This window comes from Anabrus simplex, chromosome 11, assembly GCF_040414725.1.
Source record: "Anabrus simplex isolate iqAnaSimp1 chromosome 11, ASM4041472v1, whole genome shotgun sequence".
Lineage (NCBI taxonomy): Eukaryota > Metazoa > Arthropoda > Insecta > Orthoptera > Tettigoniidae > Anabrus > Anabrus simplex.
In genome coordinates, this window is record NC_090275.1 from 86,511,178 (window position 1) to 86,528,669 (window position 17,492).

Consider the following 17,492-nt stretch of genomic DNA (forward strand, 5'->3'; position numbering starts at 1 on the left):
AGAAGATGTTAAGCATGGAGATGCATCCAGACCTGTACACCTACCTCCTCCTATTAATCCTGGTTCTTCTGTTCCTTCTAGACCTGGCAATGGTGCGAATCTTAAAGCATGTTTCGTGTGTGGCTCCGTTGAGCACCTTAGAAATTCTTGTCCATCCAAGGCCTACAAACCCGATATTTATTGTTACCTATGTCGTTCCAGGCAGCATACAAAAAATTTCTGCTCTATTTCCTTTCAAAGACATGGTAAATGACTGAAAATTATATGACAGTTAGTGAAAGAGAGGGTGAAACCCAGTGCAGCACACAGCCTACTCCTGTTGAATAGCACCAAAGGGTCTGTTCTAGGTGTTAACGTCTGCATCCAATGGATGAATCACTTTTGTAATTTATAATGAATCACCAGCAGCAGTGTCATATGCCCTCACTCCGTATGAACACTGCGCAGAGGTTTGCAATTAAACCCATGGTTTTAGTACACAATCCAAGGATTAGCAATTGTATACCACTACCTCTCCTACCCAGCTGACCAACATTCTGATGGAGAAAATGTTTTCCTCCAGTGGGACTTGAACCAACTAACGATGGTGTCGGATTATAAAGACTTGATGCCTTAACGATGGTGTTCACGAGGCGGGCAAGATCATATTGTTATTATTATTATTATTATTATTATTATTATTATTATTATTATTATTATTATTATTATTATAATATGTTTAGAGGTAAAGTTTTTGGAAGTAACATAGTGGTACTATTATGACCCTAAAGAAAGGTGTCAATTGGGTTGTGTAATGCCTGATAGAGTTCCCACAAGTGTTTGTTACTAGTATTCAATTCCTTATTGGTACTATTTATTTTTGGGTTATCCTTTCTCTTTATTTTATCTTATTTTCTGAAGCTTCATTATTCTTGTGTAACCAGTTTTCAGTGGTTATACAATACACAGTTAAGAAAATGGGAAACAAATCAAATTACACAGCACCTTTAAAACCTTAGCACACCATAAAACATCAGATGAACTGTGCCAATAGAAACAACATCAGGTTGGGCAACGTGACGACTATAATAAAGAAATGTGGAGCGGGTCTGGGAAACATACCAGGGTCATTGGGATATGCAGGTTGCGGGTTTCCAGAAAAATCAATGCTGATCCCTTGGTTCAAGATATTATTTTCCAAAATAAACATTACAAAGAAAATTCTGAACAAAATTCATCTATCCAAACAATCCACTTATACCATTTCCAAAATACAAATTAGATGTACCTTGCCAAGAGCTTTACTATTAGGTCAAGAGGTTAACTAGAGATATCTTAACTTAATGCGACTTCTACCATACAATTTTGAGGCTCAGATGAACCACAGGATACAAATACAATACAAAACGAAAGTTCACATGCTTTCTAAGGCATCTGATAAATTGAATGGTGAGTCTGTGTGAGTACGGCAAACTCCTATGTGAAAATACAAGCGAAACATTAAATGTAAATTAAGGTGGAACTGAGACCAACAGTGCTTACCCCAAGGTAGCCCATCCCAGGAGCGAGGATTTGCTGACGTGCGTCTGATCACTGGACTGACGAGAAAATGAAAGACCACGACATGCCCCAGTCTCAAACGGAGATTCCGGATGACCGGATTCCGATTGAGGATTTTAACCCATCGACCGAAATGAGGTCTTGAGTGCTATCTCTTAAAAGTTTGGCTAAGACTGCATTGATTAGGGTGAAGGGGAATCGTGTTTTGGGGATCTTTACTGGTCAGAATATGACCTGCGCCCCTTTTTGGGGGACGACTAAATTTTGGAGACCCTGGTTTAGTCCAGGATTTCATTTGCCCAACAAGTATTGGATGGTGGTAGTTTCACATGGCTCAAGGTGTAGAGAGCAAGCAGGTATAGGCATGGGTCACCCATCCAGGTGGTAACCACGTCCGTTGTTGCGTAACTGTCAGTGACGCTTTTCAAATTAATTCAGTGCTAAGAAGAAGAAGGTTAGAGATGGGAGTCAGCAAGGTGATTTGCTGGGGGAGGGTGCTGATTAGGGCTTGCTTGGTAGTGGATAACAGTTGGTATCTTGACGGGGTTGGTTGGAGGGGAGAGTTAATACAAGATAAGTTGTCTACTTGGCATGGTGGGAAGTAGGGGAGAGATTTGAGGGGAAAGTATGTTTAGAAGTAGGCGGATTAGGGTGGATGTGTCTTAAGCTGGGTTGGTGGGGAGGGGGGATGGTAGCATCATTGGAGGTAGGTGGAGGGATTTTGAGTTTTAAGAGTGGGGGTGGGTTGCTTGTGTTTATGGGTTGTGCGTGCTTGTAGTGTGCTTTAACTGCCCACTTGATGAAGGGGAATCCAGGGAACGAGGCGGCATGGCTGCCTTGGCAGTTGGCACACCTCGCCTGCTCCTGAGGCACCTTACGATCAGGGTGGTGGTGTGGGCCGCCACACCTATTGCAGTGGGTGATTTCCATGCAGGATGCAGCGGTATGGTTGAGCTTTAAGCAGTTAAAGCATTGTGTGATAAGGGAGGGGGAAGGAGGTTTGTGTGATCTTGTATGTGTGGGTGTATTGGTGAGTGCGGCAGGCCTGGGAGCAGGTTTTTTACGCCTGCTTCCAGTCTGGGTGATTTTGTTGTGTATACTTGGAATTGGGTCACTGGACCCAGATCCTGTGTCTGTTAGTGTAGGTGGGGGTTGGTTTGGATTTGGATGGACTGGCTAGGTGGTGAAGTGGTGGTTTGGGTACTGATTTCAGAAGCAGAATGAGTGGGAGTGGATTGAGGCATAGAGTCAGTTTGGGATGCAGAGATGCTAACAGGGTTGAAGATGATTGAGGGGGGATGTCGGCTGTTGGAGCATGTTGAGGATGGTTGGTAGTGATTTATTACAGGTAGGGGTGATGATCAAGTGATTATTATGGGTCTCCTCAATGACAGCTATGTGGCGGCTGATGATTGGTTCTATTGATTGTATAACACACTGGTGGGTGAGGGGAACACTTCCTGGTTAGTTAGTGGAATAATTATGAAATTGCATTTGGAGGAAATAGGAAATGGGGCGTTTTTGTGGGTGTAGTGGAGGGGATGCTCGAAGGGATGTTTTTCAATTTCTTCAGTTTCTTGAGGATCTTCTGTTTCTTCTTCCACCTGTTCCTGGTCTAAGGTGGGGGAGATAATGTCGGAGGGTATATTGTTCTTCTTTAGGGTTTCAGAGATAGTGGAGCAGTGGGTGGGGCTATTAGGGAAGATGTAGGTGTAGGTATCTGGATCTTCAGCTAGGCTATGGATTAGGTGAGATAGCGGGTGGAGGATGTTGGCAATTTGCATTCTATGGCGGCGAAGTGAGGTTTAGGTTTTGCTGCGTGGCGAATATACAACAACATAGTCTTCGTCATTGAGGGTGGAGGTTTGGTTTATTGTGATACTTATAGGGAGTTTGAAATTAAAATATGAGCCCCAGTTACTCAGTCCACGAGGGTTATCCATATTTCGGGGGTGGGGGAGGTGGGGGTGGATATGGTCGGTGAGGGGGGGGGGGGGAGACTTGATGGGATATGAGGAATAGCACAAAGGGTCAAACTCCGAAGAGGACCAGCGTCTAATAGGCACACTCAGTGGGTACCAGTCGTGCCAGGTGTAGTTTTATTGGATCGCACCGAGACAAGAAACAAACAGATAACCACACTGAGTGCTAGGCAAATTTGCTTCTTCTGAGCCCTGCTGGACTTGCAGTGGCTTGGCTGGAGACATGACCGGGTGGACTTCACCGGAGTGAGTAGTGAAAACCACAGACAGTCCACTCAGAGTATATCAGAGTGGTCAGACTGCCGAGGGAACGGCGCTGGCAGGGCTGGCGATGTGGCCGGGTTGGCTTCGCAAGACTGTGTGGCGAAGGCCGCTGGATGTCCACTCCGAGTTTATCAGAGGGGAACGGACCATGTAGGGAATGTGGCTGGCTCTCCAGGCTGGCTGGCTGTGGCGAGCGGAAGCTCGCGGCGAAGAGGTTGTTTGACGGGAGAGGATGGCAGGCTGGCGGTGAAGCAGGGTGGTGCTCTGTGACTTGGGCTTTCCGAGGTGTGCTCAGAGCAAGTGCCTTGGCAGAGAATGCATGAATGGTAATGGCTGGACTGACGAGAAAATGAAAGACCATGAAATCTCTCCTCACTCTCTTCAAAGGGCAAAACTGGCCACGGTGTGATTACCAAGTGACCAATCAGAGCACAGGAGCTTCCCCACTGTCACCCAGATCCACCAATGAAAACTCTTTTTCAAGTCGCGATGTTTTCACGATATTCCAGAACATTGGCAGACACCAATCACGAACATTCAGTCTTCCAGAATTAGCAATGGCATGCTTCTAGAATAGACAGGGGCCAACACACCCTGCTCCAAAAGTCCGCGTCACAAAATTTCCGGAACGTTACAAGATATCACTTCACCATAATGATTTACAATCTAATAGTTACTTAGGTAGATAAAGGGAATACAAATAAAATATTCTACAACAGTATTTTACACCATACAGGTTAGGTAGATAACGGGAACACAAATAATTTATTCTACAATATTTTACACCATACAGTAAACATTCATTAAAAGAGATTCTCCATAGGTTTCATTCTGATTCTCTATTGTTCATTCATGAATTTGATTATTGTGGGAATGCTGGGATTGGTGCCGTCTTGTAATTTTGCCTGCACCGGTAACCATGGTGATGTTTACGGATTTGATGGATTGTTGATTATTGAATGACCTGAAGTAGTGAAAATATCATTATCCCTGGCATGAATTCAGTACCCTGTGCTATAATTCATGTGTACTTTGATTCTTTTCTGATGTTTTAAAACCATTTCCCTTTATATCAGTTTATTTTTCGTCTTCCTTCGGATGTTTATTTCTTTAGCCTATTTCTGGTTCATGATTGAAATTTTTTAACTCGACCCTATGCAAGTGTACTTAATCGACTTTAAATATTACCTCCCTGTTATTTAACATTGATTGGCCATCCACAAACTGTTTAAATTAGATCTTAATTTATTCCAAGTAGGTTTTTATTTAATTATACTTAACCCTGATTATGTTACCATTCATTGAGCCTGATATTAAGGCATTATTTCCTTCTCAGTTATTAAACCAGTTTTTAGTAAATTCCAAAATTAAACTCATCTTTTGAATCCTAGTCTCTGGTTTTCTTCTTTCAACTAGTGCTAAACTGACTAATACCATACCAGCTTTGTTTCTGTGTATCTACGGCAACTCCTAGAGTACTCAAGGTAAGTATTCCATTGCCTTGGTCCTTATTCGTGTTGGGTATGTGCCTAGTGCTGTGGTTCACCTTTAAGATTTGTTTAACCTTGTCTTATACTCATACCAGCTAAAAGCACAGCACTGGCTGGTGCAAGCCACGCAATTGCTTGTATTCCATATACATCCCTGGCTGGAATCTACGTCGATATTCACGCTCTTTATATTGTCAGACTTGTTCTAGTTGTAAATGAGGTAGGCCCTATTGGTGGAGCATGTGTCTTTATCTCTGTCTTTTCAGTTAGGGAGAGTTGTGAAAGAGAACTATTTAGAATATTACTTACATAATTCATTGAACGTAGCCTACAGATTAATCGTATCTTTGAGTATATACGTTATATTCCTTATGCAACTCTTCATAGCAATTCTATATATCCGCATACTGTACACGACAGATTTACTTTTACAAAATATACATTTAATGTTAACCTAGTCAATACTTACAATGCCACATTTTGTGGTTAAATAATTATAAATGATAGAAAGTTTGTGAACATGTTTCGCCCTTCTTAATGGGCATCATCAGCACAATGGATTACCTTAAAACAAATAATTACAACTAAGAACGTTTACAATTATTGGTCATATAAAATTGGAATGAGATGTTGTGATGTTAAAAGTTATTTTCGATATCATGATAAGAAAGTTTGACGCGAATGTTTCAAACACAAGTTAAAACTATTGTAGTACATTTTTACAATATTGTCTAAAAATATATATATCGGCATTCGTCTGGACTAACGCTAATAACAGAACAAGATAGACACTCCATGGCATTCGATTCTAACCATTGAGATTTACACAACAATCTGGAAGACTACTGTTATAGCGTTAACCATTCCAACTTGTACATCGGATAAATTTTCAGCGTATATTCCATTTCAACGTATTCTCACCTGAAAGTGTTTTAACCAATTTAACTCAAGAAATAACACCAATTGTTCATTCTTGACCTAATCTCCACAATAGGAACATATGTTTTATACATATCTTTTTCTTCAAATCTGCTTGGTGGTGAACACGACAATAACATTGACTTTCACCAAAAATTAAAAGAAGAGGATCCATTTCAATTCCAGACGAATGCCGATATATATATTTTTTAAATTGAAATAATTGATAAGGAGATTCCACCTATTCAATGCCAAAGAATAAGAAATGTAGTGAATTACATTCTCATTTAATAATAATTAGAAATGGTACCGGTTTCGACCCTAGTCCAGGTCATCTTCAGCTGATTAAGAAATGGAAAACAATGCATAGGATCAGTAGAAGAGGTATTATGAAAAGGAAATGAACGGGGGTAGACACTGTAAAACTTAGAAGAAGTAAAATACAAGTCATTCAAAAGAAAAACAGTGCGCAATTCTCTTAGCGGCAGCAAGGCACATGCAGTGCTAGGCAAAGTCCCACAATGATTACGAATAGCGGAGAACTGTTCAAAGCCAGTTATTTAAACACTGTCAGGCATAAAGTCACATCACAATCGAACACATACGATGGTCCATATTCATGTAGGAGTTGAAGACGAGCAGATTCAATGAAGCAACTTGCCAGCTCCCGGTGATCAGCGCGACACATTCAATATCGGGCACTGTGGTTTCAAGCGCCAAAGTAAAATGGAGAATAGCTTGATGATCCAGTTATTTTCCTTGGTTGCGGGAAAGTAAGTATATAGATAAATATAATAATTGAGTAAGTAATTGTGCTCCTATAGAATTACTTACTCAATTATTATATTTATCTATATACTTACTTTCCCGCAACCAAGGAAAATAACTGGATCGTCAAGCTATTCTCCATTTTACTTTGGCGCTTGAAACCACAGTGCCTGATATTGAATGTGTCGCGCTGATCACCGGGAGCTGGCAAGTTGCTTCAATGAATCTGCTCGTCTTCAACTCCTACACGAATATGGACCTTCGTATGTGTTCGATTGTGATGTGACTTTATGCCTGACATTGTTTAAATAACTGGCTTTGAACAGTTCTCTGCTATTCGTAATTATTGTGGGACTTTGCCTAGCACTGCATGTGCCTTGCTGCCGCTAAGAGAATTGCGCACTGTTTTTCTTTTGAATGACTTGTATTTTACTTCTTCTAAGTTTTACAGTGTCTACCCCTGTTCATTTCCTTTTCATATTACCTCTTCTACTGATCCTATGCATTGTTTTCCATTTCTTAATCGGCTGATGATGACCTGGACTAGGGTTGAAACCGGTACCATTTCTAATTATTATTAAATGAGAATGTAATTCACTACATTTCTTATTCTTTGGTATTGAATAGGTGGAATCTCCTTATCAATTATTTCAATTTTAATTGTGATATCAATACGGAACAATGAAATTTTTAACTTTAAATATATTTTTTAGACAATATTGTAAAAATGTACTACAGTAGTTTTAACTTCTGTTTGTAACATTCGCGTCAAACTTTCTTATCATGATATTGAAAATAACTTTTAACATCACAACATCTCATTCCAATTTTATATGACCAATAATTGTAAACGTTCTTAGTTGTAATTATTTGTTTTAAGGTTATCCATTGTGCTGATGATGCCCATTAAGAAGGGCAAAACATGTTCACAACCTTTCTATCATTTATAATTATTTAACTACAAAATGTGATATTGTAAGTATTGACTAGGTTAACATTAAATGTATATTTTGTAAATTGTATGTAATCACTATCGTCAATACGGACTAAAAATGAGATTAATGACTTGTAATAAGATTTACTTTTAACGACACCACACTAAATATTATGAAAAAGGATACTGACCAATTTCATTAGCCAGTACAGCACACCTGTCATACCGCAGACAACAGACTTGCAACATGAACTTGAAACAGGCTTGGCACAATAAGCCTTCGTGTATTTTTGGAATCGTAGAGGGCTGACTTCGGCAATGACCCAATCTCCCATACTGTGCTTGTTAAAAAATCGTTAGTTCTACGCATGCGCAAATGAAAATTACCGAAGAAAGAGTCAACACCGAAGGGCACAGGGCCAGCATGACCGGCCAGCGAGCCGGCCAGTAAGAAGCCCGCCTGATGAAGCGAAGTGCACGTCTGATGAAAACATTGACGCACTAGCTGCATGCGGCACCTAATATAAAAACTGAATGTATCATCATTCAAATTGTCAGTAGGCCTACTTATAAAAGCAAGCAATAACAGCTACTCAGCTGGAGGGGCACGTGCCCCTCTTCCCTTTACAGTGAGCCGCTATTGCTGATTTTGCACCCGGATTAAGAGCATATAAATTTTAAGTGTTCTGTTACTGAAGGAGCTTATATTCCATTTTGATGTGTTAGTGATCTTTTTGGCTTAATAAAATAACTTTCATTTTATTTTTTAATTCACTTTCAAATTTTCCATTGAATAAATTATCTTATTTGACTTTAATATTTTGTCTCCATTTCATTTGTTCAGAAAGAATGATTTGCTAGTTGTACTTACTCTAACAAAAATCAAAACCACCACCATCAGTAACAATAAAGGTATATACTGTAAGTGATTAATGTAGCAAAAAGTAATCGTATTCCATATTAACAAACAACAATGCACATTGATCTATTATAACTGTCTACACTTTCACAGTTCTTCACAGACACACAGTTTGTCATTTCACCTACTTAGAGAATACGTAGTGTCTGTTACAAAAATGTATAACAATTTTATGGCGAAGCTTTATCTGACCCTGTAAAGAGGGTAATTCCTCAAGGCAGTATTATTGGACCTTTATGTTTTCTTGTATATATAAATGATATGAGTTAACAAGTGGAATCAGAGATAAGGCTTTTTGCGGATGATGTTATTCCGTATAGAGTAATAAATAAGTTACAAGATTGTGAGCAACTGCAATGTGACCCCGATAATGTTGTGAGATGGACAGCAGGCAATGGTATGTTGATAAACGGGGTTAAAAGTCAGGTTGTGAGTTTCACAAATAGGAAAAGTCCTCTCAGTTTTAATTACTGCATTGATGGAGTGAAAGTTCCTTTCGGGGATCATTGTAAGTATCTAGGTGTTAATATAAGGATAGATTTTCATTGGGGTAATCACATAAATGGGATTGTAAATAAAGGTTACAGATCTCTGCACATGGTTATGAGGGTGTTTAGGTGTTGTGGTAAGGATGTAAAGGAGAGGGCATATAAATCTCTGGTAAAACCCCAACTAGAGTATAGTTCCAGTGTATGGGACCCTTGTGATGTTTGGGACATCACTGCATGTTTTCAATTATTGAACTATATATTTAATTGATAAGATGTATATATTTAATCACTGATAGGTCATGTTTAAATTAATATGTATATATATATATATATATATATATATAGGGTTTTATCATCCATTTCAATCATCATTTCATTTCTTTGTATCGCGGCTATAACGTATTCTGAACGAACAAATTATTGGGTAAAGTATTTCAACATCATTCATATTTATAACTTGCAGTAAATTTTCCAATAGCCGTTGTGAGGTGACCAGAGTCAGCAGGCTAATTTCAGCCCAGTTCCAGGATAAGTACGTCATCTAGGTTACGAGAGATATTACCCTCTCTGCCTCACGAAGAGATAGTTGATACATTATTAACGCCCACTTTTCATACTTCGCTATGGGACTCTTTATTTCAGCGGGAAAGTTCAGCCTATGTGAATGAACGTAATGAAGCAACGTGATGGATTCACAGCAATACATAGGAGAAGGGATGAGACCTCGAATCTTACTGGACCATGTGACGTGGTTGATGGAAGGGGACTTTTGAACCGATATATACCCGGAGACAAGAGCTGGAGAGAATCACATTCGGACACTCTTATTCTTACTCGTGAGCAGATTGTCACTTGTATTCGGACATTCTGATTCTCACTCTGGGAGGACACTCGTACTACGATTCTACGTCTGTACATCGGAGAAGATTTTAACTTAGTTCACTTCACATCTGAGTATATACTACTCAAAAGTTACTCTCATTGGGACTTGTTATCTCAATGACGAGAGGTAGTCAACGGGAGACCGGTTTTGACTAGTATAGGGCAGGAGAGCTTTTATTATGAATTTAGCAAAGCTACTGTTCCGTAATATGGAAGAATACAAGTGTATTCTCTCCATGAACATAACCCATGGTGGTTTTGAATTTAAAATTAGGAGTCATTACGACTTTATGTAAGGAGTACATTAGGAAGTGTTAAAGACAGGAAATGTAGAAGTAGAACTGGAATCCAACAACAGATGAACCAGCCGGCACGAGAGATCCACTCATCTTCAGCTTCAAGACAACAGAGTCTACAATTGGTAAGCTAAAGGCATAAGTTACTGCAAGTCTTCGCGCAACAGTTCATTTTTAAAATTAATTTCATTCAATTTTTCTTTTGCTTCCGTAAGTTCAGATTTTGTTAAAACGCCGTTACGTCACGTTTTTCATCTTAATAAATATTTGTTTTAATTTGTATTTTATGAAATGATTATTAATGATCCTTAAATTCCAGGTTAGTGTACTTTATGATTTGTGTTCCATTCACTTCACCCCTGGGAGTTTTTGAGTCTCATTACGTATTATTATTATTATTATTAATTATCTACTTTCGTTTTCAAGCCATAAGCTTGAAGACTGGCGCCCTTGGGATACTGTTTATGGAGAAACAATGACATATCATTTATTTATTTTAATATTAAAGTGACCCGCCACGTTATAATTTTGTCAAACATCTGTGGGCAGAGTGGGTACGTCACACCCTTACCAGGATTACCTGATTGAAGAACTGGAAAAAATCTAAAGAAAAGCAGCTTGATTTGTTCTGGGTGATTTCCGACAAAAGAGTAGCGTTACAAAAATGTTGCAAAGTTTGGGCTGGGAAGAATTGGAAGAAAGAAGACGAGCTGCTTGACTAAGTGGTATGTTCAAAAGTAATAAAGGTGTTCACTAATCCACCTATTCAATACTTTATTCCACTTAAAATGGTTACATAAACACAATAACACTTATTTGGAACATGTTTCTCACTTAATTTAGGGCATCTTCAGCCTAAAATAATCTTACAAATACAAATAGAAGCTAAAAGATTAGCTAGTTACTAAAATTTGGTACATACAATGTGAATATTGATACATTAATAAAAACGTGTTAATGGAACACTGTCAATGATCATACTAAAACTATCTTGTCAGAGACTAAAACTTCCTCCATTAAAAATACATAGTTCTAATTAAAATGGTTTAAGTAAAAATGTTTGTGGATTCACCAATGTGATAAAGCATATATTGCCAACAAAATGGGGGCGTAAACATAAGCACAAAAACGTTATGTTCAAGGCCGTTATTAAAGTCGTAAGCGTGAAGGTATTAAAACATTCAAAGGTAGATATACGTAAAGGTATAATATAATAATTGCGTGTGGCTATTTCTAGTTGAATGCAGCCCTTGTAAGGCAGACCCTCCGATGAGGGTGGGCGGCATCTGCCATGTGTAGGTAACTGCGTGTTATTGTGGTGCAGGACAGTGTTATGTGTGGTGTATGAGTTGCAGGGATGTTGGGGACAGCACAAACACCCAGCCCCCGGGCCATTGGAATTAACCAATGAAGGATAAAATCCCCAACCCGGCCGGGAATCGAACCCGGGACCCTCTGAACCGAAGGCCAGTACGCTGACCATTCAGCCAACGAGTCGGACTACGTAAAGGTGAAACTGAAACATCAGTTGAATTGTCGTAGAAGAAATAGAAGAACTACGTATTCTTAATGGAGGAAGTTTCTATCTCTGTCAAGATAGTCTTAGTATGATCATTGACAGTGTTCCATTAACACCTTTTTATTAATGTATCAATATTCACGTTGTATGTACGAAATTTTAGTAACTAGCTAATCTTTTAGTTTCTATTTGTATTATTATATGTACTTTTGAAGATTATTTTAGGCTGAAGATGCCCTAAATTAAGGGTAAAACATGTCCCAGATAGGTGTTAATGTGTGTATGTAACCACTTCAAGTGGAAATATAGTACTGAATAGGTGGATTAGTGAACATCTTTATTATTTTTGAACTGTAAATTTTCAATACGGACCAATAATGAGGTTTATAACATGTAGTAAGTGGTATGGAAAGATGGCACGGAATGACATTAGTAGACGAATAAGTTTGAGTGGCGTATTTAAAAGTAGGAAAGATCACAATATGAAGATAAAGTTGGAATTCAAGAGGACAAACTGGGGCAAATATTCATTTATAGGAAGGGGAGTTAGGGATTGGAATAACTTACCAAGGGAGGTTCAATAAATTTCCAATTTCTTTGAAATAATTTAAGAAAAGACTAGGAAAACAACAGATAGGGAATCTGCCTCCTGGGCAACTGCCCTAAATGCATATCAGTAGTGATTGATTTTTTTTTTAAAGAACAGATTTTTTTCTAAATTATTATTACCGTCTGTGGTTTGTTTGCATTCAGTTTCATAGTCCTAATGTGAAGGATGAGCCATACAATTGACTAGAGAATTTAGATCTAACTCTTTGAACCCTTTTGCTTGCATGATTGTTTTCAATGTTATAATGTGTATATCTTGTAATTTTGTATTTAATAGTTTGTGCTTACTGTTCATGTATATGGTATTTAATCTTTGTATTGTTTTGTGTACGTTACCATGCGCTAATAATATTATTTTCGTGTTATTGTAGTTATTGCAGTATATACTTCTTTTGCAATGTTGAGTTTAGCTCTGTACTTCGACATTTTTACAGCTATTGCAGAAAAATCACGCTCACTAAGATAAGAGGTAGCAAACAAAATCAAAGCACTGAGTATGGAAAAGCTTGCACATTGATTTCCCGTATGGTATATTCATTAATACTAATTTACTGGTCTCCCTGCTAGGACATATAAGTGACAACAGATCATCCCATAGAAAATTGTTTATGTACTAAAAGCAACGTTAAGTCAGTTTCATCATTTCTAACCACTGAGTAGGCACACAACAATATGATCGAGTAGAGCCCCTAGGAGCTGCAGCGCACACATTAGGAACCACTAACTTACAGTTCAGACATGTAGTGAGCGCACGTGCACGTGCACGCACACGCACACACACACACGCACACGTGCACACATGCACGCGTGCACACACACACTGTTGTAAATTCTAAAATGAAAGTGATGAAATTTCTGCTCTCTAGTACATGTATATATTTTTCTAATTTACGATACTCCTATATTTTTCAGCTTGTGAAGGCAAAAAGTGTGCCAGGATCTCCTGTCCACCTGGTTGGATTTTCATTGGGTGGAGTGTTAGCTCTTGAGCTTACAGCAGCTTTGGAACAAGAAGGCTATCAGTGCAAACTAGTTCTCATTGACTCTGCTCCTGATTTGTTTATAACACCCATGAAGCTAATTATGGAGAAAGGAGAGCAATTTTTTCAGGTATGTTTCTTCCTTTACTTTTTTGTGTAACCCAGGCTGAAGGATTGTTTGGGGCTTGCACAGTGTGTTTCTATTGTTCTTGTTGCTGTGGTTGGCTAGCAGGTACAAGCCCTAGAGTTTGACTGTGCAAAAGTAAGACCAAAACTCACTGTGTAAAATGTGATGCCTACCTGTGCCTCTCCATGGAAAACAGTTATTCTAAAATGTTTGCAGAGTTGAGAAATGGCCTGATAGGAACAGATTAAATGGAACATCATATCAAATCCTTTATCATATAAATTGCTCCGTCATCCTCCTCCTTTCCCCTTATCAAGCTCCTGCTGATTCGGGGCATTTATGGCTCTTCTCCACCTTGATTGCATTTGATAGGGTGGATCATGGGAGTCTACTGGCAAAAATGAGTGTAATTGGACTAGACAAAAGAGTGACTGAATGGGTGGCTATATTTCTAGAAAATAGATCCCAGAGAATTAGAGTAGGTGAAGCTTTATCTGACCCTGTAATGATTAAGAAGGGAATTCCTCAAGGCAGTATTATTGGACCTTTATGTTTTCTTATATATATTAATGATATGTGTAAAGAAGTGGAATCAGAGATAAGGCTTTTTGCAGATGATGTTATTCTGTACAGAGTAATAAATAAGTTACAAGATTGTGAACAACTGCAAAATGACCTTGATAATGTTGTGAGATGGGCAGTAGGGAATGGTATGATGATAAACGGGGATAAAAGTCAGGTTGTGAGTTTCACAAATAGGAAAAGTCCTCTCAGTTTTAATTACTGCATTGATGGGGTGAAAGTTCCTTTTGGGGATCATTGTAAATATCTAGGTGTTAATATAAGGGAAGCTCTTCATTGGGGTAATCACATAAATATGGTTGTAAATAAAGGGAACAGATCTTTGCACATGGTTATGAAAGTATTTAGGAGTTGTAGTAAGGATGTAAAGGAGAGGGCATATAAGTCTCTGGTAAGACCTCAACTAGAGTATGGTTCCAGTCTACGGGACCCTCACCAGCATTACTTAATTCAAGAACTGCAAAATATACATACAAAGAAAAGCAGCTCGATTTGTTCTTGGTGATTTCCGACAAAAGAGTAGCGTTACAAAATGTTGCAAAGTTGCTTGACTAAGTGGTATGTTGGTAAAGATATTGATTCCCATATGGAACCTGAAATATTTGTTCCAAATGTGTAAATTTATAATACCAGTATAGTTGGTCCATTATTGGACATTATAAATTTTCCAGCTAACTCATTCCTGATTGCCAGCATTTCGCCCCAGTTCTCATAGTGCACTGGGTCTGCCGGTGGCTCCAAGCAGCCTGCACAGTGGCCTCCACAGTATGCATTAGCTATGCGTCTTGGTAGGTGTGCTATTTAGCAACCGATAAGCCCAACTTAGCACACTGGGGTAAAACGCTGGCAACCAGGACTGAGTTAGCTGGAAAATTTATAACGTCCAATAACAGACCAACTATATTGGTATTAAGTGGTATGTTTTGAGCTGTCAGTGGAGAGATGGCGTGGAATGACATTAGTAGATGAATAAGTTGAGTGGTGTCTTTAAAAGTAGGAAAGATCACAGTATGAAGATAAAGTTGGAATTCATGAGGATAAATTGGGGCAAATATTCATTTATAGGAAGGGGAGGTTGGGATTGGTATAAGTTACCAAGGGAGATGTTCAATAAATTTCCAATTTCTTTGCAATCATTTAAGAAAAGCCTAGGAAAACAACAGATAGGTAATGTGCCACCTAAATTCAGATCAGTATTGATTGATTGATTCTTCTCTCCTTCCACCATTCCTCTTCCATCATTTTGTCCCAGTCCAGGTTAATCGATACACCTTGGTCTACATCTCCCTCTAGCTCTCTTTCCGTCGAACTTCATCTCCATCATATGTTTTGGTATTCTTTCCTCTCCCATCCTCTTTACATGACAAAACTATCTCAGTTTACTCCTATCAATTCTCTCATTTAGGTTTTCCTTGTTTTTCCTATCGTACTTGTAAGATATTTCATTTCATTGGCTTGAATTCTACTTTCCTCCCTACTTGTCATTGTCCAGGTCTCAACTGCATAAGTCAATATCAGTGCGTAATACATTTTGTATATTATCTCTTTACACTTCTTCGGTACTTCCTTATTCCAGGTAAGGTTTCTTAGAATACTCCCATCCCTCGTTCTTAGTTTCATTCTCTTTACAATACCTATTTAATAATAATTGCTCCTTTTTGGCCTGCCAGTTCTTTTTATTTTCACTTTCTATTCCTTACTCTTATTATAGAAATCGATCCTTAAGTCCTGGGATCTCTCATCTCTGCACACTTTAAAGCCTTTATCACTTAATTTTTTATTTTTTTATTTTTTTTTTACACTCATCATTATACCATAAGATTTGTTTTTTTGCATTCTCTTTCTCACAACCATTCTTTTTGCCAGCTACTATTGCTATCAATCTTTAAACCATTCTTATTGCTTCATCTATGTTGTTATTCTCTATCATAGGCCTATTCTCAATACCCACCCTTCAAAATTTCAAAAGTTTTCCCCCTATAATAGTCCCTAAATTCATCTCTATATTCCTCCCTCCATCTATACCTTACCAATTTTCTCTGTATATAGTTAAAAAAAAATTTTTTTTTAATTTTCCGTCACCTCTCAACCTCTCAGTAATTGAATAGCAAGTGGAAAATTGACGCTGTAAAATTTTTGACCTGAATGTCTTTAACATAAGTCAGAGCCTCCCAAGAAGCTTAACGCCAAGTCTTTTGCACTCCCTCCAGAATCGACTATTTACGTTAAGTTTCCCGTTTCATCCCCCAACCAGCCACCATTCAAAATTTATAATTTCTCTATAGTATATTCTTAATTTCTCTCCATTCTTGTTGCATTCTTCATGTTTACTTCTACTTCCTTCAATTTCTCTATCACATAATGGATTCTTTTCTCCCACCCTTGCATTGAAATCTCCCACTGTAATTATTCCTGCTTTTCATTCTTTAATTGAATCTGGTGTATTACTTCAATAAGCTCGTCAAAGAAGTTTTTTTCCTCAAAAGAGGACCCCGATGGATGGATGTATGGTTGTAGCAGAAACCTATGAAAATCTCTCTCCCTCCCTGACTTTGTTTATTTATTTTCAACCAAATCATTTCCTCAAATCCTGTTTCTCATAGCTCTACCGGTTACATACTTCATCTTTTATGATCACTAATATCCCTCCTGGGTAACACCCTCTCCAGCTCTTTCTTTATCTTTCGTTTACTCCAAACCTTAAAATAAAATTCTGGTAGAATGCATTGCACTGTTGCACTCTCTTGCTTCCCTGCATGTCCAGCCTTGTATTCTGCTTAATTCACTCCCTAAGTATTTGAAATTGTCCACAATTTCAAGGCTTTGACCACCAATTTTCACAATGCCTTTCCCTTGCCTTTCTCTGCTTGATATCACCATGGTCTTGCTTTTCTCATAACAAGAAATAAATTTCATTATTAAGCCCGTATTGTAAGCCTTAACAGTGTTATGGTACTTTTTGGAAAAATTCCATCTTTGTGATACAATTCTCTTTCATTCCTTTTCAGAATAACATTATCTTGATGGAATGGGATATGTTTAGTCCTCACAGGGACATCTTCAACCAAAGTTAAAAGACAAAAATGGAACAAGGTTGCATTAATTCACATTAAAAGACACTGGGTGATCCTTATAGCTTATTCTGTCCGTATGACGATTAAAAAGCATTAAATGTTGTCAACTCGCTATACG

General features: G+C 38.3%; 1 protein-coding gene across 2 annotated transcripts in view; it reads left to right on the forward strand.

Moving 5' to 3' along the window:
- LOC136883437 (fatty acid synthase) overlaps window positions 1–17,492 on the forward strand; it is an 844,467-nt gene that overhangs the window by 766,721 nt on the left and 60,254 nt on the right. For both annotated transcript variants that reach the window (XM_068229660.1, XM_068229661.1), the window contains one exon: window positions 13,524–13,721. In XM_068229660.1, the coding sequence (XP_068085761.1) occupies window positions 13,524–13,721 (198 nt within the window). The remainder of the gene's footprint in view (window positions 1–13,523; window positions 13,722–17,492) is intronic.